Source organism: Grammomys surdaster, unplaced genomic scaffold (assembly GCF_004785775.1).
Source record: "Grammomys surdaster isolate TR1022 unplaced genomic scaffold, NIH_TR_1.0 126133, whole genome shotgun sequence".
NCBI classification, from domain to species: Eukaryota; Metazoa; Chordata; class Mammalia; order Rodentia; family Muridae; genus Grammomys; species Grammomys surdaster.
Window position 1 is genome coordinate 5,219,328 of NW_021620941.1, and position 27,825 is coordinate 5,247,152.

General features: G+C 47.1%; 1 protein-coding gene across 1 annotated transcript in view; it reads left to right on the forward strand.

Moving 5' to 3' along the window:
• Positions 1 to 598: 598 nt before the first annotated feature.
• The window catches only part of Cfap77 (cilia and flagella associated protein 77), a 114,757-nt gene continuing 87,530 nt past the window's right edge, over positions 599 to 27,825 (forward strand). The window contains exon 1 of the mRNA XM_028757159.1: positions 599 to 815. Within this exon, the coding sequence (XP_028612992.1) occupies positions 624 to 815 (192 nt within the window). The 5' untranslated portion in view covers positions 599 to 623. The remainder of the gene's footprint in view (positions 816 to 27,825) is intronic.

Consider the following 27,825-nt stretch of genomic DNA (forward strand, 5'->3'; position numbering starts at 1 on the left):
GAGAGAGAGAGAGAGAGAGAGAGAGAGAGAGAGAGAGAGAGAGAGAGAGAGAGAACTGTGACTAGTGTAGAGAGACTAGTCTAGTTAGAGACTAGTGTAGTTAGTGACTACTACTACTACCACTACTAGTGTAGTTAGTGACTAGTGTAGTTAGAGAGAGGGTGGAAGCCAAGGATAAACCTCTTCTCTTTTAACACAACCTAGATTCGATTCTTGGGTTTTCGATTCTTGGGCTTTTCTATGTGGACTTGAGACACGTCTAAAAGGTCTCTGTGGTTGCTAAGAATTTCTAGAAAGAAAACCGGAAGCTCCTGAGCTGTTGGCGTCCTGTCGTCAAGGAGACGGGCCGTTCCATTTCTCCGAAAGGGGTAGTCTAGACACTATTCCATCTCTCAGTCTGCACCGAGGTGCCCAAATCACTCCGAAGAACTGGCGGACTTTAAGCGTTCGACAGAGGCTCCGCAGGTGGGCGCGCTCTGCTTTGGAGCCTGCCTTGCCGTGGGGTGCACCCCAGGGTCTCCGTGGTGCAGCCCGGAGCGCGCGCGCGCTCGGGGTTGGGGTCCTCGGACAGCGCAGAACTCTGCGGGCTTTGCAGCCAGGGTCTGATCCTGGAGGGCCCCGGGATGCCTGATCCGGGGAAACCCCGGAAAGACCTCACACGATGGAAGAAGAAGCAGCCTGTGCACCGTACTGTCAGTCAGATCTGCCCGCCGCCCCGACGGCCGCTGACGGTGGTCGACATCCGCCCGGGCATGGAGAACGAAAGGCTGGGGGTCGTGCGTGACTCCATGTTTCAGAACCCGCTCATCGTCAAGGTGAGCGCCCGGGCGCGACCGTCCCCTCCGCGGGCACCGCCCCCACCGATGGGTTCCAGCTGCTGAACTCTCTGGCCTCAGGACCCAAGGTTTGGCCGCAGTGTTGGAAACTTGCTCTGGGTGGAACGGGCCTGGACTCTCTGCAGTCACAGCCAGTCCCTAAACCTCAGGAACCTCTGTGTCCTCAAGTGGCACACTTTAGCGGAGTCTTTTCCCACGACTGGGAAAGATATGGATGGATAGGTCAGTCTCTACCGGGCTCGATCTACCCACAGCGTGATAGACAGGTCTCAGGCACCCATCCATGCCCTTGCCACCCAAGACCCACCTTCCCGAGCACCTCTGGTCTACTATGCAGCAGGTACTCTGGGACTCTCGCGGAAGCATCACATCGCCATCCTTACTGTGTCGTGGGTGTTGGACTTAAAATCCTCTAGGAGGTATGGCTGGCACTCGCGTGGGAGCAGCGTTTATAAACAGATCACTTTCCCTTGCAGTGCCGGTCCCCCTCATTTTTGTTTGTTTTCCTGCCTGGCAGAAAACTACAGTTGTCCGTGGCTCCGCCTCTTTTCTCGCGCGGAGACAGAAAAAGTAAAGTTGAAGTTTAGTGGAGCAAATTTATCTTGCGCCGCTAGAGTGCAGTGTGCTTCTAAAAATGAGCTCGGTTTCCCAGGTTCCGGAGAGGAATGGGCGCGCTGATGGTTTCTCTGACTATAGGCAGACCTATATAATTAGACCTTTCTGGGCTGATTAAAGCTCCCAGGAGGACAGAAGCTAGATGCAGTGAGCCCGTGCAGCAGCATCCTTAGCACTGGCCCCTCTGAGATTTCTATACAGTGGATCAGGTCTTGCTTACTACTTCTTGGATTCCCGATCTCAGCAAGCACATGGAACAGACAGTTGGAATTCACTGCTTTAGGCCAAGGAGAAAATCATGTACCGCCTATCAATGACTGTACTGATAATGTTCCAATATTGTTTTTATCTATCTATCTATCTATCTATCTATCTATCTATCTATCTATCTATCTATCTACCAAATGCTGCCTTCCCCTCCCCCCAACACCATCCTCCCTCTCCCCCTCCCTTCTGAGAGAGCAGTCCCCACTCCGTATCCCCCTGCCCTGGTTCATCAAGTCCAACATTGCTTTAATCATGTGTCACTAGTGTGCAGCTCCTTCCCGCTTAAATATGAGAGGAAGGGCATTATAGAGTTACTTCCACAGCCAATTCTTGTGTAACGTTCACTCCAAGTGACACATATATATGCATATCTGCATGCACTTGTATATATGTATAGCACACACATGTGTTATATATTGCTCACTATATGTTTAGCATTTATACGTAGATGTATAAACTACAGTGTGTAAATACAATATGTGAATACCGCCCTGCTTCCCCTTTGCTTTCTCCCTGGCTGTCATCAAGGACAGCAGTTGGCCTGTAGATGGCACTAACTTAACAGCCTTCAGGAGGAAGTCCATCCTTGTATCTGGAGCTGGAGTTTAGGAATGATCATTTTTAAAAAAATATGAGTGATGATTGATCCACCAATGGGGTTCCGTTTTCAGACTGTCTTGGTCCCTGGTGACCACTAATAGCAGGGCCACATCCTGATGCTCTTTGGTGACAGGGCTTGGGTCATTCTCAAGTGGTAGCAGAGGGCAGTCTTTTCCTCCAGCTGTCCTTGGTGTTTGAGGCACGTTCTAGCTGTTTGGCTGACGCTGTCCGCATTCAGTATCTACCCCTTCCTGTAAGATCTCCTGTCCAAACTCAGCCTGTATAGAAGTTGGCAGAGAGAGAGAATGTGAAAAGAAGCCAGCTGCTCCCTGTTACAGATACTCCTTATAAACCACTGTGTGGGGAAATGTCTGCAAGGCTTTGACGCCAGGTTCTGGCAGAGCTGACTTAAAAGCCACACCTAAAAGCCCAGCACAGCTTTCTCTATGTTAAAAAAAAAAAACTGAAACACGGGGTGGGGGAGATTTAAAGAAAATAGAAATATTAAAAGTAGTTAGGGTTCCAGAACACAAAAAGCATGTATACAGTTCTGTCATTTTGATTGAACTTGATTTATAGGTTCCTTTAAGGGGGTCTCCAGGTTTGCTGGCCCCACTGTTGGGGTGAATAGCTTCCTCATTCTGTGGGTGCTCTTGGGTCTGAGTGTCTTTGGGGAATACTGGGAACTGAGGTGTATTTAGTTCATGAGCCTGAATAAGTACATCTCTATGAGAGGAATCCAGCACCCTGGAAATATTTATTCTATCATATGGGAAGGCTGTTGCTCACATCCCTTCTCCTCATGGATAGGTCCCATGTTTGTTTGTTTGTTTCTTCTCTCCTTCTTCCTTTCTTCTCCTCCTTCTTCTCCTTTTCCTTCTCTTCTTCCTCTTCTCCCTCCTCCTTCATTTTCCACTTCAAATGCAGAGACACTGACTGAACAAACCCAACCCTAGTTTCCACCCGTGGATTTTACCAGAATGTATCTGCATCAGTTATTCAAAAACATGATTTCATGAAGCCATAGCAACCAGAGGGAAAGAGGAAACCTCAGATTTGCTAGCAGGTGTTTTATCTATAAACACTAAGCAGCTGGTCACGTCCTAAAACCCAAGCCAACTGCTGGTTTAATGGCAATTAATTGAGTCAAGATGGTGTTTTATGCAACCACAAAAAAATAATGTAAATAGTTTTCATTGGCAAGAGCTTCTCTATTGTCAAGTACTGTGCAGCCAGCCGGCTTTCCTTCCTGTGAAACTCTCTGGGAAGCCTAAAATTAAACTGAGAAAGAACCCAGCTTCGCCCTGCTTGATTCTCATTTCCCTAGAATCCAGAGACTCGACAGAATCCTGCCACGGTAGCCTTCGAGGCTCCCTCACAAAACCTGTCAGAGCATACCCTTCCCACCATGGCAACCTGGCTGATATCCTGTCAATACAATTACTGGGAGAGACTGCACAGTTTGCTCCACTGACAGCTTTGAATCTTCTGTCGCCCCAGAGAGGCAGGCTGCAGTACAGGGGTGAGATTGACTGAATCCAGCACCCTCAGAACGTACAAATGATCAGGGCACCTGATTTTTTTCATAATTTATTACCAACTTTGTTTTTTTGTTCCTGTGGGGGTTTATGTCACAAATAAGAAGAGTATACATTTGTAAAATAAAGTCATAGAATCAAGCATTTGAGGATAGAAGGAAGTTTGCTGACATCAGATGTATCTCCTTGTGGGAGGCTTAGGGAGGCCTCTAACCAGGGGAAGACACTCATCCTGGGGTGCTCCTGTGACCTGGTATCTGGTCTCCTGACTTGCAACCTCATGCTCTTTTGGCCACAAGCCATGACTAATTAATCAAGGTCGAGCCAGGTTTGTTACATCCTGTATAACAGGCAGTCAGAAGTGTTCACAAATGAATCCAATACCAGCATCATCTCACTCAGCATCCCTGCAGAAGTGATCAATACTTTCTTAAGACTTGACAAGAGTCAAGAACTAACTTCTTAAATGTTTATTAGACGCCTAGGGCCATCTTAAGCTGGGGTCTGGGGAGGGCATAGAAACAAGTTCAAAACTCAGCTCCTGCCCACAGAGACTTGACTATTTAGGTTTTAGCTGGAGAGATAAGATACACACAGAGAGACACACAGGCACACATAGAATTCTACATACAGGCATAGAGGCACACAGAGATACAAACAGGGACACATGCACGTGACAAAACACAGGCACACGTACAAAATAAGTCAGGCAATGTCACAGGTCACCTCCTCTGAGTTTCCCAGTGAACTACAAGCCCAGAACATTCAGTTTTGGGGAGAGGGAGCCTGAGGTAGGTCCATGTCAGGGGTGAAGAGACTGGAGAAGCCAGCCCTCTGTGGGAAGATCTTCTACCCTTCTAGAGACGCTGAGCATTAGGGGCTGTTCACATCAACTCAAGTTCTGGTTCATAAGATTCAGTGCTGCGCTGAGTTATCATTACCAGCACAGGGAAGTGTTTATCCGGAGCAAGTGTGTTCAAATTGGATGCTCTACAAAGCCAGGCAGGCGCACCATGCCCACTAATAGCCTAACGTCTCTAATAAATATTAATGCTGGTGAGCATACGCGCAGAGACAGAGATGGGCATTAAGAAGGCAGGCCGTCCAAAGCCGGGTTGCACAAAGATACCCATGTTTTCATTACATGGTGAGAAAAGACTGTGTGTGGTTTGTCTGCCAGAGAGAACACAGCTGCGATCACTCGGGTCCTTTACGTTCAATTACAGTGTAATAGGAGGAAATGAAATGTTAGAGAGGAATTAAAAGCTATCCGTGTGGTACAGCCTGGGCAGGATGCACTGCTGTGGCTTTATCCATCCTTGTTCTTTCAGTTCCTCTCTCCTTCCCACCCTCCTCCCCATCCACCCCCTTTTTACCCTTCTCTTCCCCTCACCCCTCTTCCCCTTGTCTCCCTCTCCTTCTCCCCTGCCTCCCTCTGCTCCCTCCTTTCCCTCTTCCCTTCTCACCCTTATCTTCTCTTCCTCCTCCCTTTCCCTCCTCCTTCTTCTTTTATGTGCGCAGCTGTATGTGTATTTACATTTTTGCACACCTGTGTTCATGTTCGTGTGCATATGTGTAGAGGCCAGAGGTCAACTTCAGGTGTTTGTTTCTCAGAAGCCATCCACCTTGGTTTTTTGAGACAAGTTTTTACTAGCCTGGAACTCATCAAGTAGGCTAGACTGGCTGGCCAGGGAGCCCAGAGATTCACGCATCTCTACCTCTCGAGAGCCAGGATTACAATCTCCAGCTACCTTGTCTTTTAAAAAGTATGGCTGTCTCCTTTTACTGTTTTAAGTAAAAGCCTCCTTCTGGCTGACTGATGCCCAGTCTCATCTCTCAGGGTTTGGAGAATGAGACACAGATCAAATAGCACAGCCCAGGTCTCTAGCCATTCCAGAGACATTCCAGAGAGACTGTTGCCCGTCCACCGGCTCCTCACTACCCCAGCCCAGCTGCATACCACCTTCCTGCTTTGTCTCTTAGCACAAGGAGGTGCAAGAATGAAGAGGAGACTTCAGAATGGGGCTGCTCCTACTGAACCCAGCCACCCTGTGGTAATGTGACCCTCAGAACACTGCTGGGGCTTGAAGGGAAGGCTGTTCCTTTAGGGAGAACTCTGAGACCTCTGTGGACAAGTCAGAGGTCACTCCCTAACACCATTGGGAATGTTCTATGTAATCGGCACCTTCTGTCTTTTGTTTATTTATGTGGTGATCAGAGGACACCATCAGGACTCAGTTCTCTCTTACCCGTGTGTGGGTTCAGCGGACAGAACTCAAGTTATCATGTTTCCACTGGAAGTAGTGATCCATCACAGTGGCTGAGCTCAGGCCTCAAAACCTGTTTTTCTATTGCAGTGGTTTTCAGACCATTCTAGGGTTTCCAGAAGCTTCAGAGGTCTTATTAAAGGACTGATTCTGTTTTTAAAATGTATCCAGGCTGGGAGTATAGAGCTGTCCCTAGTGTGTGTGAATTCCCAACTCCATCTCCAGTCCCACAGAATAAGTAGATATCAATCATTCAGTCAAAGCGTTCTTATTTTAAAAGCTTAAGAAGAAAACAACCGTCATTAAATGGATCCTACATGAGATGCTGATGTGGGCTCCCTAATATGTTAAGTGTGTTTGTGGTCTCGGTCTGTACTGTTGGAGATGCATTCCTGTTTGTGATACTTACAAATGCGTCTCACCTAGGGAAGTCTGGGCCTTTCCCAATCTGAGACTTTCTATTCTTGCAGTAAAAAGTTCCACAGATCTTTGTCCTAACCTTTGAGACTTGGACCTGTTAATCCCAGCGATGGGCCTGCTGGACTCTCCTTCCTCCCTAGTGACCTTCAGGATGGATGGGCAAAACCAAGGGGAGCACAGCACTTAGAATGTGCAGCCTCTGGCAAGTTTTAGCAAATATAATAACTGTGATGAACCTCTCATTGTTTGCTGCAAACAAACAAACATCAAGGAAACTAACCTCCCAAGCATCTGTTGGCCGAGGTTACAGTTCAACTTTAAATGCAAACGTCCCCTGGTTCCTTTTGAAAGTTCTTCCATCTGTGTAAATGAGGCCTATTTGGACAGTTCCAGCTTAGCTGGGCAGATATGAAACCTCAGCTCCCTCATGGAGGGAGAGGCCAATATCATGGCTCCAGAACCAACAAACCCCAGCCAGTGACTTCTGCCACCCCTGGTGAGTGGGGGTAGAGCTTACCTCTAAGACTCAGTTCCTTCCTTCAGAGTTGGTACCTGGTCATGGGAGAGTCATGAGGATCAGCAGGCTGTGGCTAGCCATAGGTGTCCCCAGAGGACACATTAAAAGCAAATGTTTGGTTTTCTGACCACAAACACTTATGTTCCTTAAGGTAACCCCTGTATTATCAGCTGTTGATATTAGGTAAATGCTAAAGGCTGGGGAGATGGCTCAGTGGCTCAGAGGACATACCAGGAGCTCATAGAGGACCAAGGTTCGGTTCCCAGCACCCACATCGGGTGACTCTTGGGGGATCTGACTCGATTTTCTTATCTCTGGCACCTGCATACATATGGTGCACACATGCTAACACAGGCATACACCCATACTTTTTTTTTTTAAATCTAAAAATAACATTGGGTCTGTTGAGTCTAAGCACAGGGAGCTTACAATGAGACATGTTTACCAAGTGCTTAGGCTTGTGTCACTGTGCACTGTGATTGACAACACTGTCACTTAATCCATCTGTCACCCTACCACCCTAGAGCTGACAGTACACTCTTCTTAAGCCTGATGAGAACCATTACTGGGACTTACCTTCCCCATGTGTCTAGGTTCTAATGAAGACTGGTTTAAATGGGATGCTGCATCACAGAAAAGATGGAGTTGACATTGATGGTGCTCAACCGAGGCCGGTTCCACTCAGCGACACGTGCACATTGATGGTGCTCAACCGAGGCCGGTTCCACTCAGTGACACGTGCTTTGGGGATCAGTGGACTCCAGGGCATGCACTTCTGGAGCTGTTTTTTGTTGTTGTTGTTGTTTGTTTTTGTTTGTTAGTGAAACTGAGGCGGATGTGCCGCTGGTCCCTGCTTAGTGGGTGGACATCATGAATGCTATTCAGTTTGTCAAAATGTGAAACCAGACCCTCCCGCCTGAAGCAAGGAATCAGTTTCTGTCTCCAAAAGTCACTTCGAGGCTGAGAAAGCTTGAACTAGAAGCTATAAACAAAAGGCTGGCTTGTTCCTAGCTCACCACAGCTTCTTGAAAACCTAATGTAACTTACAGACACTCCCTTTAATCTATTTTCTTCCCTTAGAGACGCTTTTGTCTGCAGCTTGTCTGCCTCAATCCCTGCCCACATTGCAATTTAAGAAAAAAAAATTTTTTTCAGCCATCTTACAGGTGGTTCAATAACTCATTAAGTAAACTAATTAGCGGAGAGACGGGCTTGTTGAGCAATCACTGATTGCTTCGTGTCTCTGCCTACTGACTCCCAGGACCCTATTTCACTCTGCATGAAGGAAGTTAAGATTTGAAACACAGGATTGACGCAGCGTAGAAAACTGAAGCTCTTAGTGGGCGGGCCCCGCACAGCAGAGGCAGCGGTTTCATTACAGCTTTAAATACCACATTGTAGGGAAGCAGGAATGAGCTTTATAAGGAAAACAGCTGTAATGGTCTGCCCAATAATCTGAAGGCACATCAGGGCTGGGTCAAGAAACAGACACGGGTCAGTGAGCCCAAAGGTCAGCATGGACAACACCCACAAGGGGGGCTAAGGTCTGTCAAAAGGATTTCGGAAAATACGTAATGACCCGAAAAGAAGGAGTGTTGATCTTTTATAGGGACCAAACAATACATATCGAGGAGGCCAGTGAACTCAGAAGCATACAAGCTAAGTTTCTTTGTGTTGATCAGCACCCTTTGTGTCTTGTCTAAGAGATTAAAAAGCACACCCTAAGAAGCTCTTTGATTTCAAGGTGTGGATGGCCACACTGCTGCCCAGTGGCTGGCCATTTGTATGTGACAGTAGGACATTCAAGCTGGACTACTGCGCTAGAGAACGTGCCAGTTTGCAGATGCTGGGATGTCACAACCTGTCCCTAAGTTGGGATGCCCAAAGAGCATATAGAGAGGCTGAGACAGTCACTCGGTGGCCTGGCAGTGGCTTTATGGATTTATTTCTGTGGACCAGAGTGAATTAGGCTATGTCACCACCTTAAGGTGCCATTGTTTAAAATCTGTCAAATTGTGTTTCTATTTTTCCTCTGCCTCCTAGCAGATCTTTTAAGAACACAGATGCTGAGGGCATCTGTTTGAGGAGAGGGGATTGTATGTGTGGTGGGGTGGGGTGGAGGGTGCAGGGGACAGTAACATCAGAGAGTCCTTCGTATCTCTCCTGACTGTGTGTCATCCATTCATTTACTAAGCATCACACAGTTCCTCTGATTTCAGTGTGTCTGGCCCTGGGACGACAGTGATGAGCTAGCTCATGGTCTACTTGTAAATCCCTAACTGTCCGTCAGTCTTGTTTATTGCACTGAATTCCTCTTCCCTGGCATCCTCCCTGAGCCCTCACCAACTTTGCCTGCTCAGCCCTTTGCCAGGTATTATAATGTTATACCAAATATCTGTTCTTAGCTGTCTGTCCACCAGCGGCACCTTCTAGGACAAGATAGTCATTGTCTCTGCACTATTCATGAGGCCTGGAGAACAAACAGTAAGCCCAAAGTTCTTCAGGACAAGGGTGAAAAGGGACCTGTTACTAGGGGCTAGAGCCACTTCTAGGCTTTTAAGACTGATCTTCTGAGAAGAGTGGGGTATCTGTGTTGTGTTTGGGGGCTCATGAGAGGAGATTGTGGCAGGCCAAGTAAGAAAGAGGTTTTGTGAAAGCAGATTCGGGAATAATCTTGGAGCCCTGAAGCAGAATGATGACAGAGTGGCAACCAGGATCTTCTGGGGACAGAAATGGTTAAGACAAGGCTGGGCAGTAGAGCCGAAAGCTAAGGAATAAAGGATGCAGAAGGTCCCAGAGCCAGGTCCAGAAAGCAACAATAGTCCCAGCTGTGCCTGGCACCTGCACTGACAGGGACTGGCCAACTAGTGACAGACAGGGACACACACACTTGCAGGTCACTGTGCGACTGCTGAGGTCAGTGTGTCGATTGCATTCTGTTATCTCTTCAGGCTGGATGTGGGGAACTAAATGCTGGCAGAACACGTGCCACATTGACGGCTTAGGGTCATAGTCTTCAGTTTGTTTTCCTTTTACAAATTCAATAAGCCCGAGTCTGAAACACTCTGAATGTCTCCAGCAATTTGAGAGAACCGTCTGGAGATGTTCTGAGAGGCCCTCTGGGCCGAGCACTCCGGTTGCTTCCAAAGCTTTATAAACTGTCATTGAAGATTTTTGCCTGCTCTGGAGATACTCAGTGGGGATGAATTCAGAGGCTTAAGTAAATCTTTTAAAAACTTTTGTAACAAAAGGAAAGCAGGCGTCTATCCCATGTTCCTGAGCTCCTGTGCCTCCCTCAGCAGCCCTCGGGCAGGATGCTCCTGGGTTTGGTTTCTTCTAGAGTTAGAGTTCTCAGAAGAGGCTGAGCCCAGAGCCTTGAGCTCTTGTCTGGAGACCACTGAACCTGGTAACAGCAGTACTGCGGGTAGAGTATTCCATGCTGAGCCTTTGCAACAGTCGTAAATGTAGTGGTCCTACTGTTCCCATTTTACAGATAGGAAGCTGTGACTTACAGAGTTCACACAACTTTCTTAAAGTCAGAGGAGCCAGGCTTCAAGCCAAAGTGGGAACTAGTCCGCAATCAATTTATAAACTGAGTCAGAAGAATTTAGGGACAGCAATGGCTGTCATTTAATCAAGTGCCTCTCAAGTGTCAAGCTAGTCTCTCCCTTCCTCTCTCCCTCCCTCCTTCTCTCCCATCCTTTCCTGCCATACTTATTGAAACTTTGAGGGGTATCATGAAGGCCTGTTGATGTGGTACAGTGGGTAAAGGCACTTGTCGCCAAGCCCGAAGGTCCAAGCTTGATCCCTAGGTGCCAGAGGGATAGAAAGAACTGATTCCCCCCAAGTTAGCTCTGGGAGGTTCATATTTTGAGCTCAGAAAGGCCAACAGTCCCAAGGTCACATAGAGGACAAATGGCAGGTTTGGCATTTGTGAGTTCCCAGCTTGTCAGGCTCTGTGTCACTGCCTGGTACCTGAGGAGATGCCTTCATCCTGATGGGACAGAAGGATGCACCAGGTCTTCATCGAGGTCTGGACCTGGCTACAGAGCAGTCCCATTTATGGAGGAGGAGCAGAAAGCTCTCGGAAGGGTCTGAGCTGGCTGGGCAGATAAGCAGTTCTATCGAATGAATACTGTGGAAGACACTGTTGTGGGGCTGAGATGCAAACGTTAGGAAGAGGGAGAAGGCCTGTACCCTGGGGTGGTTCAGAAGGGACTAACGGGATGCCTGAGAGGAAGAGGAAGCTTGCTTCCCATAGGAAATGTGGAAATGAGAAGCTGGGTTTCATGAGCATGGGCACCCTGGGAAAGAAACAAAGGCACCAGAGGCAGTCACCTGGGTAAAGGACCTTGGGGTCCGGTTGGAGCCAACTTCAGTCTGTACTGGCAGTGACACCACTAATATTTTAAGAGGAGATTCAGCATTACCAAAACTCAGCATGGCTTTTTGCTTTCCCACAGAAGCCTGGACCTGGGGTTGTATCTGCTGAGCTGGGGCTGGGATGTCTCTAGCAACAGCTCTATCTAGGCTGCCAGGGATTGCCTCACTCTTTCAAAGCGAAGGTGCCCTGCTTCTCCTCTCCCACACAGGGTCCCTTCCCTCTGCCTCCCTAATCAGAGAAAGCAAATTGTTATCAGATTAGTCCCAGCAATGAAAAGCGGGCGCTGGCCCTCTCAGTTAGTTTCCATTTAGATAGACTGGGCCGGGCCACACAATAGGCATCAAAGCCTGTCTCTGGGCAGCGGGAGGGATTAATTTCTTTAACCAACAGGCCTGATCTGGCCTAACTCATTACCCTGCCTTGTCAGTGTGGATGTTCGATGCGATTGAAGATTATACCATTTAGGCCTCTCCCTTGTCTTCTGCGCAAACTGGGGCTATTGAATTTCGCATTCTTGCGAAGCTCCCCCTGTCAATACTCGGGCAGCCTGAGGTTCTAATTCTGCTTCATTTAAACTTCATCAACTTTTCCAATCAAGTGGAAGGATCCGAAATAGGTTCTGTACGTGGAAAGGCACGATCCCTTTGTCAGATAAATTTATTCCGGCTTCTCCCCTCCCTGGCTCTCTTTCTCTTTCCAGTTTCGCTCCCCAATCCCTTCTCAGCACTCCCCCCATCCCCTTATCCCCAGGATGAAAATGAGATTACAGTATTTAAATGACTATGGTAATCAACCTGGGGACCCTGAGCTGAGATTGAGGTTAATTTTTCTTAGCAGAACAAAGAAGCGTGATGCCTTTGGGGACTCGGAGGTACAATCTGGGGTTCTTGTTTATGGGTTTTTTCCCTCTGAAATTGCAGTTTTAGGAGTCTTTTCTTGTTACTAACTAGACACCGAATGTGAATTTTTTTAAAGGCCACAGCCCCTAAGAGAACAGAAATGTAATTTGGGGGTGATAAACAGATAACAGCCTTCAATCAACAATTTTAATAGGGAGGAAGTCACCGCCACCAGCACAAATCTAAAGAGAGAGGGATGCTTTCCCTTGTTCATTTTTAAATACACTCAGAATAATCTCCCACTGTGTTAGAACTCATAATTACAGCCACCCTGGGCACCTGCAAACTTTTGAATGAAGAGCCTTGTCACTTGGGTGGTCTTCTCCCTGGCAGCTTTTATTGCTGTAAAAGTTGAGATTTTTGTCATGTTTTGGCTAATTAGACGCAGGGTCATTATACCATTGAAAAGTCTACTTGAAAGTGGGTTGTTCAGTTGCTACTTGGAACATTCGCAAGCTGGCCAGTCATTCTGCCAAGGACCTCACTCCTCCCCTCAGCTTCTAAAGGAGCATCAAAATCTGTATGTTTCTCTGTCTCTCCTTGCTACCTTGTCACGGCTGTTTTACATACTTGCCAGCCAGTGTTAGCTTTTATTTGTGTCAGGAGAAAGGATTGTGACAAGTTCTGTATACAATGTTCATTTGGTAAGGCAGATTCTTCATCGAGCTTTTGAGCTGGGAAATGAAACTGTCTTTCAATGCAATGAGTTACATCGTTTCTGGACAGACTCTCTAAGAGGGAGGATCGCTGAACTTTATCTCCTGGAACAGTCCCGAAAAGTCTTAACGGGTTTTTGTTAAAAAAAAAAAAAAAAAAGAAAAGAAAGTAGGATTTGGTTCCAGTGCAAGCCTAGGGGGGCGGCGGGGATGGGGGGAGTTGGGAACCAGCCATAATGGCTTCACTTGGGGAATGCCTGAAATACACCCCTCCTCGGCTCCCCACAAGTTAGTAAAAGGCCGGAATAAATTGTGGCCCTTCTGTGTTGTAGCGATTTCCTTCCAGGCCCTTTAAACTATGGTTGAGTTCCTGACAGTCATCTACATTTGCAAAGCAAACTATTTAATAACTACAATCCTCTCTACAACTGAGTTTGTTCAAATGGTGCCCCCTTATCTCCACCCCACCCCCAACCGCTAACCTGGCTCTCCATTCCCGTTTGCCAAAAAAGAAGAAAGAAACAAAACAAAACAAAACCCCGCCTAACCCTCTGTGCTACCAAATTCACTGGGGGCAGTGGTTTATGGTGACATTTTTCTTTCTTAAAGTAAATATTGACTCACCATGGGGAAATTAAAACTCCATTAGGCACCGCTACACTGTACAGAGGGCTGCATTAGAACAGTCAGACTGCTATTAATTGGTTTCTTCTTCGGGAATAATTCCAGGAGGGCAGAGGGAAAGGGGGAACAAGAGACGGATGAGACCCATAATTTCTTCAGATGACACCATCTAAGTCTGCAAAGGTGGTCATTACACAGTTATTAATCTAAATAGAAACAAGACGCTGGCTAAGAATGGGGAAATTCATCGATATAAAAAGCTTGCTGCAGAGTTATCTCCAGGCTGCAGAGAGTACTTTGGAAAATAGAATTTGGGTGGGCTAGCCTCACCCAGGGCTGGGCTTTTCAGAAGTGGTATTTCTGAGCATCAGCTGCCCCCTTCCCCACCTGCCAGTGCTACAAGGAAGGGGGGGTCACCCTGTTCATGGGTCTAAAAAAAAAAAAAGCTAAAAGCTGGGTAGTGGTGGCTCACACCTTTAATTCCAGCACTCAGGAGGCAGAGGGAGGCAAATGTCTGTGATTTCAAGGTCAGTCTGGTCTACAGAGTGAGTTCCAGGACAGCCAGGGATACACAGTGAAACCCTGTCTCAAAAATTAAAAAGGAAAAAAAAACAAAACCCAAGAAACCCAATAAGGACAACAAAAGAAAAAAACAACAAAACCACCACTTGTTTTTGTCTGTATTTGTGTGGTGTATGTTCATACATGTTTGCCTACTTGCATGTGCTTGGTTGAGCTAGTGGAGGCCGCATGTTGACACTGGGACTCTTCCTCAATCCCTCTTGTTGAAGCTGGAGCCTATTTCTGCCAGTCTAGCTATCCAGCTGGTCTCCGAGTGCAGTTAGCTTCCAGGAGAGCTGGGATCACAGCTGGCTGCTATGCCTGCTTACCATCTGCATGGGTGCTGTGGGCCTAGCCCCAGCCCTCATGTTTGTGTGGCAAGTACTTTACCTACTGGGGCATCCCCCCAGCTCCGCTTTCCCCCTTTACCATAGAACACACAGGAACAGCAGATGGCTCAGTGGTTAAGAGCACTGGCTGCTCTTCTGTAGGACCTGGGTTCAGTTTCCAGCACCTACTACTCAAAGCAGCCTGTGACTCCATTTCCAGGGTATCTGATCCTCTCTTCTGGCCTCCTTGGGCACCTGGCATTTGTAAAATACACAAGCATACATGCAGGCAAAACACTCATATATATATAAAATTTAAAACTGATCTGGTACCCTTTTCTGGCCTCCTTGAGTACTTCATGCATGTAGTGTACAGATACTTGCAGGCACACACATATACAAATAAATAAATCTTTAGGAAAAAAGAACATACATTAGTTCAGGTGGCCAGAAGGCCAGAGTCAAGAAAGAACTCTGTCATGGGCTCTCCTCAGTTTTGTTCACAGGACGTTCTCTCAGCCAGTTGGGTTAGTTCACAGGACGTTCTCTCAGCCTATTGGGTTAGTTCACAGGACGTTCTCTCAGCCCGTTGGGTTAGTTCACAGGACATTCTCTCAGCCCGTTGGGTTAGGCCACATCCTAAACAGTGAGAGTTCAGACTTCAACATCCAAGCTTTGGAGCACAGGTCAACCCCACACTGTCTGTTGACTCCTGGACCATAGACACTGAGTAGTCAACTATAAAGGAAAAGTGGGACACTGTAGATATCCCTGGCAGTGAGGCTCCGTCCAGGCACACTCAAGGCTACAAGCATCTGTCCCCTCTGCCCATCTGCGTCTCCTGCCAGGGAGGTTGTGCTGCTGGTTTGTCACCTCCACTTATTTACTTAGGTGTGGGCCCATGTCTCTCAGATTGGCTTTGAGCTCTCCGTAGTAGAGGCTGACCTTGACCTACTCATCCTCCTGCTTCTGCCTCCTGAGTGTTGGGATTACAGGCACGTGCCACCATTCCTAGCTTCACTGGGTGCTGGGAATGTAATACAAGTTTAGAGCATGCTTGCCAAACACTTTGCGAGCTGAGCTGCACCCCCAGACCTTCCACATATTTTAAATATTATTAGGGGCTGGAGAGATGGTTCAGTGCTTATGAACACTGGCTGTTCTTCCAAAGGACAAAGAGTTCAGTCCCCAGCACCCACATGACAGTTCACAGCTGCTTGTAATTCCAGTTCCAGAGGATCTGACACCCTCACACACTCAAGACATACATACATGCAGGCAGAACACCAATGTACATAAAATAAAAATAAATAGAGTATTAAATATATCTAGTTTAATGTAGTACTTAATACAATGTAAATGCTAAGTGTATAGCTGTTTGAGGAATACGGAAAAGAAGAGCGTGTCTGTGCATGAGCACGGCAGGCCTTGATATTCTTCTATCAGTGAGTGGTAAAATCTGTGGCTACAGAACCCCTGGATAGAAGCAGCAGAGTCCATTCCCTTCCCAGCACTCCCCTGTTGCAGGACTTAAATATTGACACCATTGTCACCCAGGATGAGCACCCAGCTGTCACAAGCTGTCACCCACCAGTGGCCAGACTGCTGTCCCTGCCTGACGTGGCTTCTCTACCCGCTGCTGTGCCCTCTAGGGCTCACGGTGCCATTCTTCAGGCATCCTGTAAAAGTTGTCTGGGTCCTCCCTCCTGGCGGTCTTTTGGCACCCTGCTCTCATTTGTTCTAGGCACCCCGACACTGGCAGCTGTAATGTTCTAACTTGGATTTCTCTCTTCTCTCTTCCCATCACATTAAAAGTCAGCTTTGGTTGGTACCTTGCGGGCAGAAGCTATGTCCTCTTGATTTTTGCGCCCCTGTGCCCACAGTGTTTGGCATAAAGTAGGTGCTCAATAAATGCAGAATGAGTGAATAAACAGACAGTTTAATGAGTACCTGGGAGACTATTTCCTAGTAAACAGTAGCCTTGGCATTCTACAAAGGTCTAGGTTTATTTTCAACTCAGACTTAAGATCCTTTTTTTGTAAGACTTAAAGAAAGGTTCTCTGTGAAGGAAGGCACAGTCAGCGTTACACACAGGTGGGTAGAAGCTGTGCATTTGCATTTGGCCTCACTGAGATGTGTTTAGTTCTGTGCTGCTTACACACAGTCCACACCAACAGCACCACGCTCTCCTGCCTTTTGGCACCCGGTAGCAGTCAGTGGAAGTGCTTACAGGTTGAGCATTTAATGAAGAAATCCAAACAAGGACTTTGAAATCATGGTCATGGCCCCTCATCAGACCCCTGCTCTGCCTAAACAGTCCAGGACACAAAAGGAAAATCAAGAGGACACAGTTAGTTTCAAGTAGAATGGGGTCTTTAGTAACAGGATACTGAGCTGCTTGATAAAGCCCAATATTGCGTGTTAATCAGACTTGAATGCCCAGAGAAAGAACAGTGTTCGAAGGCACTTGACATGGACTGGGAGGACCCCTTGGTTCTGTTACCTCGCAGGTGGTATCTTGGACTGTGATGCTCTGTCATTGTACTGATAAGTACGGGGTAATCCTGGGAACAGCAGGTGGGATGGCCACCAGCGCAGGACTTTTCAATCTCATTAATTAAAACGATCTTTCCATCTTTCGTCTCTCCTCGAAGGCCCCTAGACACAGAGTGAGAGAGCTGATGACAGTGTCAGTATCTATTCACCCAATGTCATTGCTTCCATTCGGGAGTCCTGATAGAGAAAATTCAAGAGCTTACTAGAAGCCCGCTCCCCTTTACCACAGCTCTGTGCAGCACAAGCCACAGAGCATGCTGGTCACTAGTGACCCAAGTTGTATCATCAGTTGTCAATAGCAACAGTTGTAGGGTTCTAGGAAAGCCCTTGTTCATGTCGAACTGAGTAAAAGTCATCTGAGTCCTTTCCAGTTATCCACTTCCCTAACTCCAAGAGGCCCCAATTACTTCTGACAGCCCAGCTCCCCTCGTGGGAGACTCATCAGACCGAGAAAGACAACCTGTTTACTGGAAGGAGGCTGGTAAGATGGAAGGAGCTCTTCAGCATTCAGTTCTGACAAGAAAGATGGCGAGAATCCAGTTAGTATGGAGTTTAAGGGAATCTCACGTGACTACCTCTTTCAATCAGTGTTCCCTCCAGGCCCCAGGACCGATACACGTCCACCCTTTCTTCCTTTCCCTTGTCCAGTGCATAGTGGGTGGTGACCTCATTAGCTGAGGACATCCGGGATTCTAGGGTGAGGTGAGGGATTGAAATGAACACAGAAGACCCTGGAGAAAACTTAATTTCCCTCTCTTGGAAGCCATTAAATGCCTGTAGCTCTTGATCTACAGGTGGGGCCTTAGGAAAATTTCCCCTATCCATGCTGGCATGTCAACAGAATTCTCTAACTGGTAAAAATGCCCAGAACAACTGATTGTGGGGTGCTCAACCCTAATTGATATGTCTGCAACACAACTCATACACCTGAGGCTTAGAGAATGTTGCAGAAGAGTGCAGAAAGATTGTAAGGCCCAGGTCCTCCACCATGAGGTGGGGTTGATACATGAGGGAAACTGTACCTAGCCTGCATCATGAATCCTGCAGGTGTGTGGAGTGCCTGGTCTCAGAAACGCCTCCTGGGGTCTGGGTCTTTCTTCCTTAGCAAATACATCCGGTGGCTTGGACTTTTTTTGCCATAAACTTTGTGCGTTCAGGTCAAATAGCTGTTGAGTGTAGTCCAGACTCCTCGATTTGAAGCTTGCAGAGGCCACTGGACCCACCCCGCCATCCAAAACACACAATTCCAGGGGACATGGGACTGTAGAGAAAGAGGAACCCCGCCTGTCATTTGCATACGGTTTCTTTGGGAGCGTGGAGAAAGGTGGCTGTGGGCCTAGATATTTCCATGCAGTGCTGCTCATTATTTACACAGTCAAGAAGATATTTCAGTAAAAATGCGCTGGGCTCTGAGTGACAAGGTATCTCTCTGCAGTGCAGGGTTCAGGGAAATTGTAGTGAAGTTGACAGCTTTTTAACGTACAGCCGATATTCCACTGAAATACGGTGTGTTTTTATTTTGAAAGTACAAGATGACCTATTTATTAGCTGTGATTCCAGCTGAGTTTACACGCTCAGAAACACAAAGGGAGACGAGCTTGTTTCTTTGGGGGGCCACAGATTCCCACTCTCTTTTCCCGCCGCACAGAAGAAAACATCGAAAAAATGGGTGTTCTGAATTGGAGTGGACGGCTTCTCCTTGAAATGACAGCTTGCCTTGGAATCACGGGAAAAAGTTGCCAATTACCTTAATCAGCCTTCTCCAAGAAACAACAAGGAAGAGCTTAGTTGGCCTCCCTCCGTGGGAGGAGAGTGAGCAGGGATGTGGAGGGAGACAAATACCAGGTTCAAAAGCTCAGAGCATACCAGAAAGCTGCTGTCAGTTTTAAAAGCAAGGCTGAGATGGGCGTGGGGGCATCTGGCATGCCCAGTATTTGCTCCTTCAAGGGTAGACATCAGACCAGTGGCTTACATACCCTGAGCCCAGTTACAAACATGAAATCTTAGCCCAGACCCAGCAAAGTGTCAGAAGCAATCACTTGAGGAAGCACTGGGCTGGTCCCTCTGTCTCTTGCTCAGGTTTTTAAATGATTGCCCCCACCGAACCCAAGAGACACCCAAACACCTACTTTCACAGAGAGATCCTTTATTAAATAGGGAAGAAAAGATAAAAGTGGCTGCTTTTTGACTCAGGCAGAAAAACAGCAGCATATATGACCTTGCAGGTGTAATTTTTTTTTTTTTTGTTTTTTTTTTTTTTGGTTTTTCAAGACAGGGTTTCTCTGTGTAGCCCTGGCTGTCCTGGAACTCACTCTGTAGACCAGGCTGGCCTCAAACTCAGAAATCCGCCTGTCTCTGCCTCCCGAGTGCTGGGATTAAAGGCGTGTGCCACCACTGCCTGGCCGCAGGTGTAATTTTAAGAGGAGAAAACTCTGTGCTTGAATGGCTAGGATGCCGTGGTATGTCCTGATTGGACATGTTTATTAGGTGAACCAAAGGGGTCTTTTAACTGCTGGACTTTGGTAGCCTCAGGAATGAGTCTGGCCTAAGACAATTTCCAAATAAGGGAATAGATCTTGCTGAATAGCTTTAGGGGTGTAATCTGTGGTTCACAAACGGATGGAGGAGAGGGAAGGTGAATAGACAGACTCTCGTGGTGCCATGTTTGCCAAACCTGGGCCTGCTAGAGCCCTTCAGGAAACATCTGCTCACCACATATGATCTTGGATCACTTTCTAGTCATACAAATCCCTCATTTGTTTTGTGTTGTTTTGTTTTTAGACAGGATCTCATTGTGTACCCCTGGCTGGCCTGGACTCTGATATGTAGATCAGGCTGACCTTCAATTCACAGAGAGCCCCCTGCCTCTGCTTCCTGAGTGCAGGGATTAAAGGTGTGTACCACCAGGCCTGGCCTTCATAGTTACTTTATGAAGAGGGGTGATCTTGCCCAGTTTATTAAATGGAAGTGAAATTTGCACACTACACGATTAGCATTTGTTTTGACCTCCTTTTTTCTTTCTTTCTTCCCATTTCTTTAAACAATTTTTTTTAAATGTATTTACTTTACGTGTATGAGTGTTTTACCTACACATACATCTGGGTACTATGTGCGTGCCTGGTGCTGAACTCAGGTCCTCTGCAAGAGCATCGAGTGCACATGACTGTGGAACAGCTCTCCAGCTCTTTTTAAATTTTTACATATAATTTTTTTAGGAGCTGATGAGATGGCTCATCATGTAAAGGGGCTTGTCACCAGGCCCTATGTGTACTGTGGCTTGTCCATGTGTGTGCGCACACATGCACACATAATAAATAGATGTTTAAAAAAATTAGATCTTCCAGGCGGTGGTGGCGCACGCCTTTAATCCCAGCACTTGAGAGGCAGAGGCAGGCGGATTTCTGAGTTCAAGGCCAGCCTGGTCTACAGAGTGAGTTCCAGGACAGCCAGGACTACACAGAGAAACCTTGTCTCGAAAAACCAAAAAAAAAAAAAAAAAAATTAGATCTAACACTATTTATTCATTCATTTATCAGTGGAATTCATACTCATTCAATTTTGTTTCAATTTAAGATAGCCGTAAATGTGTGAGGCAGACTTTCTGGGTAGGCATCCCTTCATGAAATGGCAAGGCACAGCTTAGATTATTACGTTGTCAAAATGTCAGTTTTTCGTTCACTTGTTCATCTGTAGTCGTTTTCCCATGTCCGTCCAAACTCAGTAAATATGTTTCTGAGAATGGAAAAGAATGTATCTGTGAGGCCCAAGTCAGAGCGTCACCTTGAAAGCACACCTCCAAGTGTCATGCATGAACTCCCAGGCACACTCGAATGGTAGATATTGGCACTCGAGAATGACTCGTTCGGTTTGCAAAGCATGCATTTTGTACCCATATTGCTTCATGGAATCAGCAGCGGCTCGGGGCTGATTGCCCATTTCATCCAATCAACCATTGAGTTTCATTCGCCAGCCATTTATTGTCAACTTTGCACCCGGCTCTGGGGAGGTGGTGGTGGTGGGCCTCCAGGGCCCTGGAGCAGGTGCTTGGACACCCCAGAGATAAGAGCTGAGTAGCCGTGAGGGTGAAAGGATCATCGTGCCCCTCCTCTGAAAACAGCCTTCCCCTGGCTGCTTCCTCCCCGGGGGACCTTCCGGCGGCGCAGAGGAAATCGAGTTTGCCAGCGGAAGCCGTGGACCTCCGCAGATGCGGTGGAGGGAGGCATTTGTGAGGACGAGGCATCAGATGGAGCTTTCCAGCCGAGCAAACCTAGAGCCACCTGCAGCACTGCCAGGGAGACAAATGCCACATCTGGAGAGATCTGCATAATCCACAGCTTGTCATTTGGGCAGGAAGTACTCTGTCTCCTCTGGGAGGCTGCCTAATTATGGGCTGGATCCTTGCCAGAAAAGAGGAATGAGTGGAGCTAAGAAGCAGCCACACTCTGGCCTCATCCGTGTCATGGCAAGTGTGGGATCTGTTTCCAGGTTAGCATAGGTTCCAGGAGGACCCAAGGTCAGGTTCAGGAGAGATGGCCCAAGTCAGATGAAGTTGAGGAGCCCTGTGAGATGGCTGGGGGCCTTGCTGTATCACCAGAACTTTTACAGGGGTCACATCAGTGAGGCATCCCTGATGTCACTGCAGGAGAAATAGCAGTGCCTTAGCTTATTGGCTTTTCCTCTTTTTAAACACTGTGTGTGTCTATGTGGATGTGTGCTTGCCTGTGCAGGTGAGCATGCATGTGTGTGCCTACAAGCCAGATCCCAACCGTGGGCATCTTCTTCCATTGCTCTTCAACTGCAGCTCACTGATTTGGCTAGAGTGTCTGGCCAGAAACCCCCAGGGAACCTCCGGTCTGCTCTTCAGTGTTGGGATAACAGGTGTGAGTTGCTTCATCTGCCATTTACAAAACATGTATTTGTTTGTTTGCTTTCCTTGGTCACTGTGAATCTGAACTCTGATCCCCATGCTTACCTGAAGAACTTTACAGACTCCCCAGCTCCTTTTAATTTAAAAAAGAATTGCAGTAAAATGTCCTTGATGTAGAATCTGCTGTCTTGGTGGACACGGTGGTGCATGCTTAGATTTCCAGCCCTGGGCAGGCAGAGGCAGGGGAATTCACAGTTCAAAGCCAGCTGGACTGAGAGCTTATGTCAAAAAGAAAATACTTTCCATCTTAACTGTTTTCCCATGTACAGGTCAGGGCAGCAGCTATGTTTATGTGGTGTAACCTTCTCCACTGCACATCCCCAGAACTGTTTCTCCATCTCACAAGTCTGGACCATGTGTCAGAGCATCCTCCATCCACCGACACATAGTTGCTTCTGCCTTTCTGCTGCTGCCAATGAAGGTGACTGGTTTGTCTTGAAAACACAACCTATAAGAACCTATGCCAGTCACATTAGGCTCTCAGAGGAGGATGGGCTCTAGACACAGCTGGGGGCATCAGGCCCCCTTCTCCACCTTCTGATCTGGAGACTCCATTGGTTGGGTTGGGTTGATCTCTGGCCATTGTTCTTATTGCATGACCCCATAGATGTGCGCATGTGTGGGAAGGAGTTTCTTTAACGCTCTCTGTGCTCCCAGGTGCTGTAAACACAGAAAGTACCACCTGTTATCATGAAAAAGAGATGGAGACGAGATTCTTAAAAAATTTAGGCTCTTAGAGGGCTGGTGAGATGGCACAACAGTTAAGAGTACTAGCTGTTTTGTCCAAAGGACCTGGGTTCAATTCCCAGCACCCACATGGCAGCTCATAACGCCAGTAACTCTGGTTCCACGGGATCTGATGCCCTCTTATGGCATGCGCAGGCAACAGGCATGTAAGTGGTGCACAGATGTACATACACTCATGCGCAAATTTTAGGCAGTTAGGAGTTGGCAAAGATGAGAGGTGGAGGGGTCCGAGAGATGGCTCAGTGGTGAGAATGCTGCACACACGTGAGGATCTAAGTCTTGATCCCAGCATCCACATAAAAATCCAGCCATGGCCACACTTGTGCCTGTAACACTGGCACTGCAGCCTAACTGCAGGTCCAGCAAGAGATGCTGTGGAGAGCTTTATAGAAGGACACTGGATGTTCTCTACTGGTCATTGCACACATACCTGCATGTATTGCAGACACATGTATACACAACATACACGTACCACAATCATACACATACACACACACAAACACATGCACACACACAAAATTAAAGAGGAAAAAAAAAGGTGAGAGACTGGGGAGGTGGCTCAGTGGTTAAGGAAGCACAGGTGTGACCTCTTGTAACTCCGGCTCCAGGGGCTCCAGCACTTTCTTCTGCACTCTGAGGATTCATGTGCACATATCCCTACATAGACACAGACATGTAGTTCACTGGTGGAACACTTGCCTAACATGAATGAGGTCCTACATCCAATCCCCAGCACCACAAACCAAATGACAACCAAGGCAGGTGCTGTATCATTAGCTGTGGTCACCCAGAGCTTATTACATATAACTGAGATTTTTATATACTTTGGCTAATATCTCTCTAGTTCTCCACCCCAATTCCTAGACATCACCTTTTATTCTTTAATGTTATGAGTTTGACCTTTTAAGATTCCACATATAATTTAAATCATGTTTGTCCTGGCTACATGTCTGTTACTGTGATAGATGCCCTGACAAAAGCAGTTTTAAGGGAGGAAGAGTTTATTTTAGCTCACAACTTCAGGTTACAGTCATTGCAGGTATGACAAAGAAGGAAGCTGAAACAGCCAATCACATTCACAGTCAAGCACAGAGAGAGAATGAACACATACTTGTTAGTGCTCAGCCTCCTCTCTACACTCACACAGTTCAAGATTCTCTGCCTAGGGAATGGCACCACCCATAGTGAGCTGGATCTTCCCACATCAGTTATCATGTTCAAACCAACCTGATCTACAAAAACCTTGACTGAGATTCTTCCTAGGCAATTCTGGATTATGTCAAGTTGACATAATCATCCTAAGGCTATATGATTTTTCTTCACAACATTCATTTCTCTTAGCAAAAAATATTGCTGCAAATGACCTCCTTCTCTGCTAAGGCTGAGTGATGATGTTCCCTGTGTGCACACACCAGGGTTTCTTCATTCAATTACTGTTGACTGCCATTTAAGTTGTTTTTATATCTTGGTGATATCTTGTAACTAACACTGGAAGGGATCATGGAAGCACAGGTGTCTTTGAACTACTAATTTCCTCTTTGGAGAGATTCTGAGGGTGGGGTTGCTGGGTGTGGTGGTTGGAATGAAAATGGCCCCAATAGGCTCATAGGGAGTGGCACTATCTGAAAAGATTAAGACCCGTAGCCTTGTTGGAGAAGGTTTGGCCTTGCTGGAGGAAGTGTGTCACTGGGGGTGACTTGGGGTTTCAGATGCTCAAGCCAGGCTCAGTGTCTCTCCCTCTTCCTGCTACCTGCATATCCAGATATGGAGCTCTCAGCTACTTGTCCAGCACCATGTCTGCCTGCATGCTGTCATGCTTCTGGACATGACAGAATAGACCAAACTTCTGAACTGTAAGCCAGCTTTGATGAAATGTTTTCCTTTGTAAGAGTTGCTGTGGTCATGGTGTCTCTTTACAGCAATAGAACATTGACTAAGGCATGGAGTCATATTGTAGGTAGCTCAGTCTTTAATTTTGGGCAAACTAATACAGTGTTTTACATAACGGCTCCGTCACCATGTCAGACATAGCAAACTTGTGCTCCTCTTTTGTTCCGGCCCACAGTTCATCCCTTTATGACTTCCTTTACATTAAAGATTTGGATTCTTAAAACAGTAAGAGTTTGGCTTTACATTCTACATATTGTTGTGTGTGTAGATGTGTGTGAGTGTGTGCATGTGTGTGTGGATGTCTGTGAGTGTGTAATGTGTGTGTGCAAGTGTGTGAGTGTGTAACGTGTGTGTGTGGATGTGTGTGAGTGTGTAACATGTGTGTGGGTTTGTGAGTATGTAACATGTGTGTGTGGGTATGTGTGAGTATGTGCATGTGTGTGGGTGTATGAGTGTGTAACATGTGTGTGGATGTGTGCAAGTGTGTGCATGTGTGTATGGATGTGTGTAAGTGCGTGCATGTGTGTGGGTGTGTGAGTGTGTGACATGTGTGTGGATGTGTGTGTGTGTACATGTGTGTGAGTGTGTGTGAGTGTGTGCATGTGTTTGTGGAGGCTAGAGGACAGTTTTAGGGACCATCTACATTTTAAATTTTATTTTCATTTTATTTTTGAGAGAGAGGGGGGACTCTCTCATTGACTCATCAAATAACCTGGGGATCCGCCTGTCAATGTCTCCCCAGACCTGGGATTAGAAACTCACAGCACTATTTCTGGCTGGTCTTCTTATGGTTGAATTATAAGTGTGCATGTCTGCATGTGCTTGTGTGCACACGAGTGCAGGTATCTACAGAGGCCAGAGGCATAGGATTGCCTGGAGTTATAGATGGTCATAACCCTCTAGACAGGAAGGCTGGGAACTGAGTTCAGGTCCTCCACAAGAGCAGCATGTGTCCTTAACCACTGAGCTTCCTCTCCAGTCTCCTATTCCTGGATTTTTATATGTGGATTATGGAGACTGAACTTGGATCCTTGTGCTTGCAAGGCAAACACTTTACTTACTGAGCTATGTCCTGAGCTTGAAAAGGGATATTCTAGACCACCAAAAGGTAGAACATACTGGAAAATTGGGTTGATTAAAGAACGGACCTGTAGCTGCTTCTCAGACCTGCCCTAGATACATTCTTCTCTAAAGCCATGTGGCAACATTCAAAGGTTGCCTGCTGAAGGGGAGGCCTGCTGAGGCCTGCAGTTTACCCAACAGTGATGGTATTTGTTTTTGCAGCGGGCTGAGCTGCTGCCATGCTCTGCAGCAGGCACTGTTGTGGGAGGCTTTGTCTGGGAGCATGACTTCATTCGATGGCAACTCAGAGGTGTTATGTGTGAGAAAAGTAATCCTGGTCTTGGGCCAAATACTAATTTAGGCTTTTTTTTTTTTTTTTGGTTTTTCGAGACAGGGTTTCTCTGTGTATCCCTGGCTGTCCTGGAACTCACTCTGTAGACCAGGCTGGCCTCGAACTCATAAATCCACCTGCCTCTGCCTCCCAAGTGCTGGGATTAAAGGCATGCACCACCACTGCCCAGCCCTAATTTAGGCTTTTGATTTAGTTTGGAAATGGAGGGAGAGATTGTGGAGCCAGATAACACGCACACACACACACGCACACAGCACATGTATGCCACAGATCATTAGTTGTGTAATCCTGGAAAAGGTTGTGGCCCCGATGGAGAGAGAGGGGAAAGGAGAGCTCCTACGGTCCTTTAGGTCTGGGCAGATCTTAGGGGTCAATCAGATTGGCTGACCCTTCTTTGCAGCACAGCCCCACTCCTCACTGTCTGATGCAGGCTGGTGTCCATTTAACCTTGTCCCACCTTCAAATGTTTGTTTGAGATGAGATGAATCTAGGGCTTTGTGCATGCTAGGCTGGGTCACTACCATTGTGCCCTAATGCGGAGTCTTTATACAAAGATGGGATAGTGACCAGCGTCTCCTGCTGTGACTGCCGATGAGGAGCGTGCTCAGTGCCCTGTGGCAAAGTCCCCTGCTATTACAGTGGGGCTGAAGGTCTTCTGCCTCTAGAACAATAAGACCTCCACTCCATTTGCCAAGGATGAGGCTGCCTGGAAGAGAGTCGAGAGAGGAGTCCAAGGTGCCAGTCTGGAGGTTCTCTCTCCTGATTTAAGATATTTGCATGAAAAAATAATTCCAGGTACAGTGAGGATGTGGTTTGCTTAATGTGGGTGATTTTGTAAACCTATGTCAACATATCAGATGATATATAACCACTTCCTGTCACTGGAGTTGTCTCTTCTAGAACCTTCTGTAGATGGAGGTAGTGCATGCGCAGTCTTATATTTGGCTTCTTCCATTGGCATTTGATGGTTTCGGTGCTTTGTTCTTTTTTACTGCTGAGTAGCCGTCCTTTGTGTCTACGTACTGCATTTGCTTTTCCGTTTGCCCAGGAAATGGGTGTCTGGCTTGCTACACTAGGGCTGTTATGAACGATGTCATTGGTGGGCAAGTACTTTCTCATCCACGAGGTAACGTGACGGAGACTGGAGTTAGTCTGTCTAACTCCATACAAATCTCACTCTGTTTTCCAAAATGGCTGTCCCCACTTGCAGAGTGGGACAGTTCTGGTTGCCTTACATCCCCTCCAATGCTCGAGATTGCTGGCCCTCCTAACTTTGGCACTCGAGTTTTGGATGAGGAGAAGGAGGAGGAGAAGGAGGAGGAGGAGGAGGAGGAGGAGGAGGAGGAGGAGGAGGAGGAGGAGTTTGGTAGGCAAAAGTGGTGGGGAGGACATCCCAGTCAAAGGAAATTCGTGGAGAGACGGGGATAGGAAGATGCTCAGCCACCATGAGGAAGACAGGTGCAGGTGGGTTGGAGGACAGGTGAGAACCGTGTGTAATTACCGTTAGGGCAGCTGGAACCATTAAAATAGCATCCTCAACCCGTGGATCATGCCGCCTCGCAAACCTCTATCTCCAGAAATATTTACATTAGAATCCATAACAGTAGCAAAATTACAGTTATGAAGTAGCAACAAAACCAACTTTATGGTTGGGGTCACTACAATACAAGGAACTGTATAGGGTCACAGCATCAGGAAGATTGAGAACCACTGTCTTAAAATCTGTACTTGAATGCCAGGCTTCTATAGGAAGGCTCTCCTGTTATCCCCTTTTACAG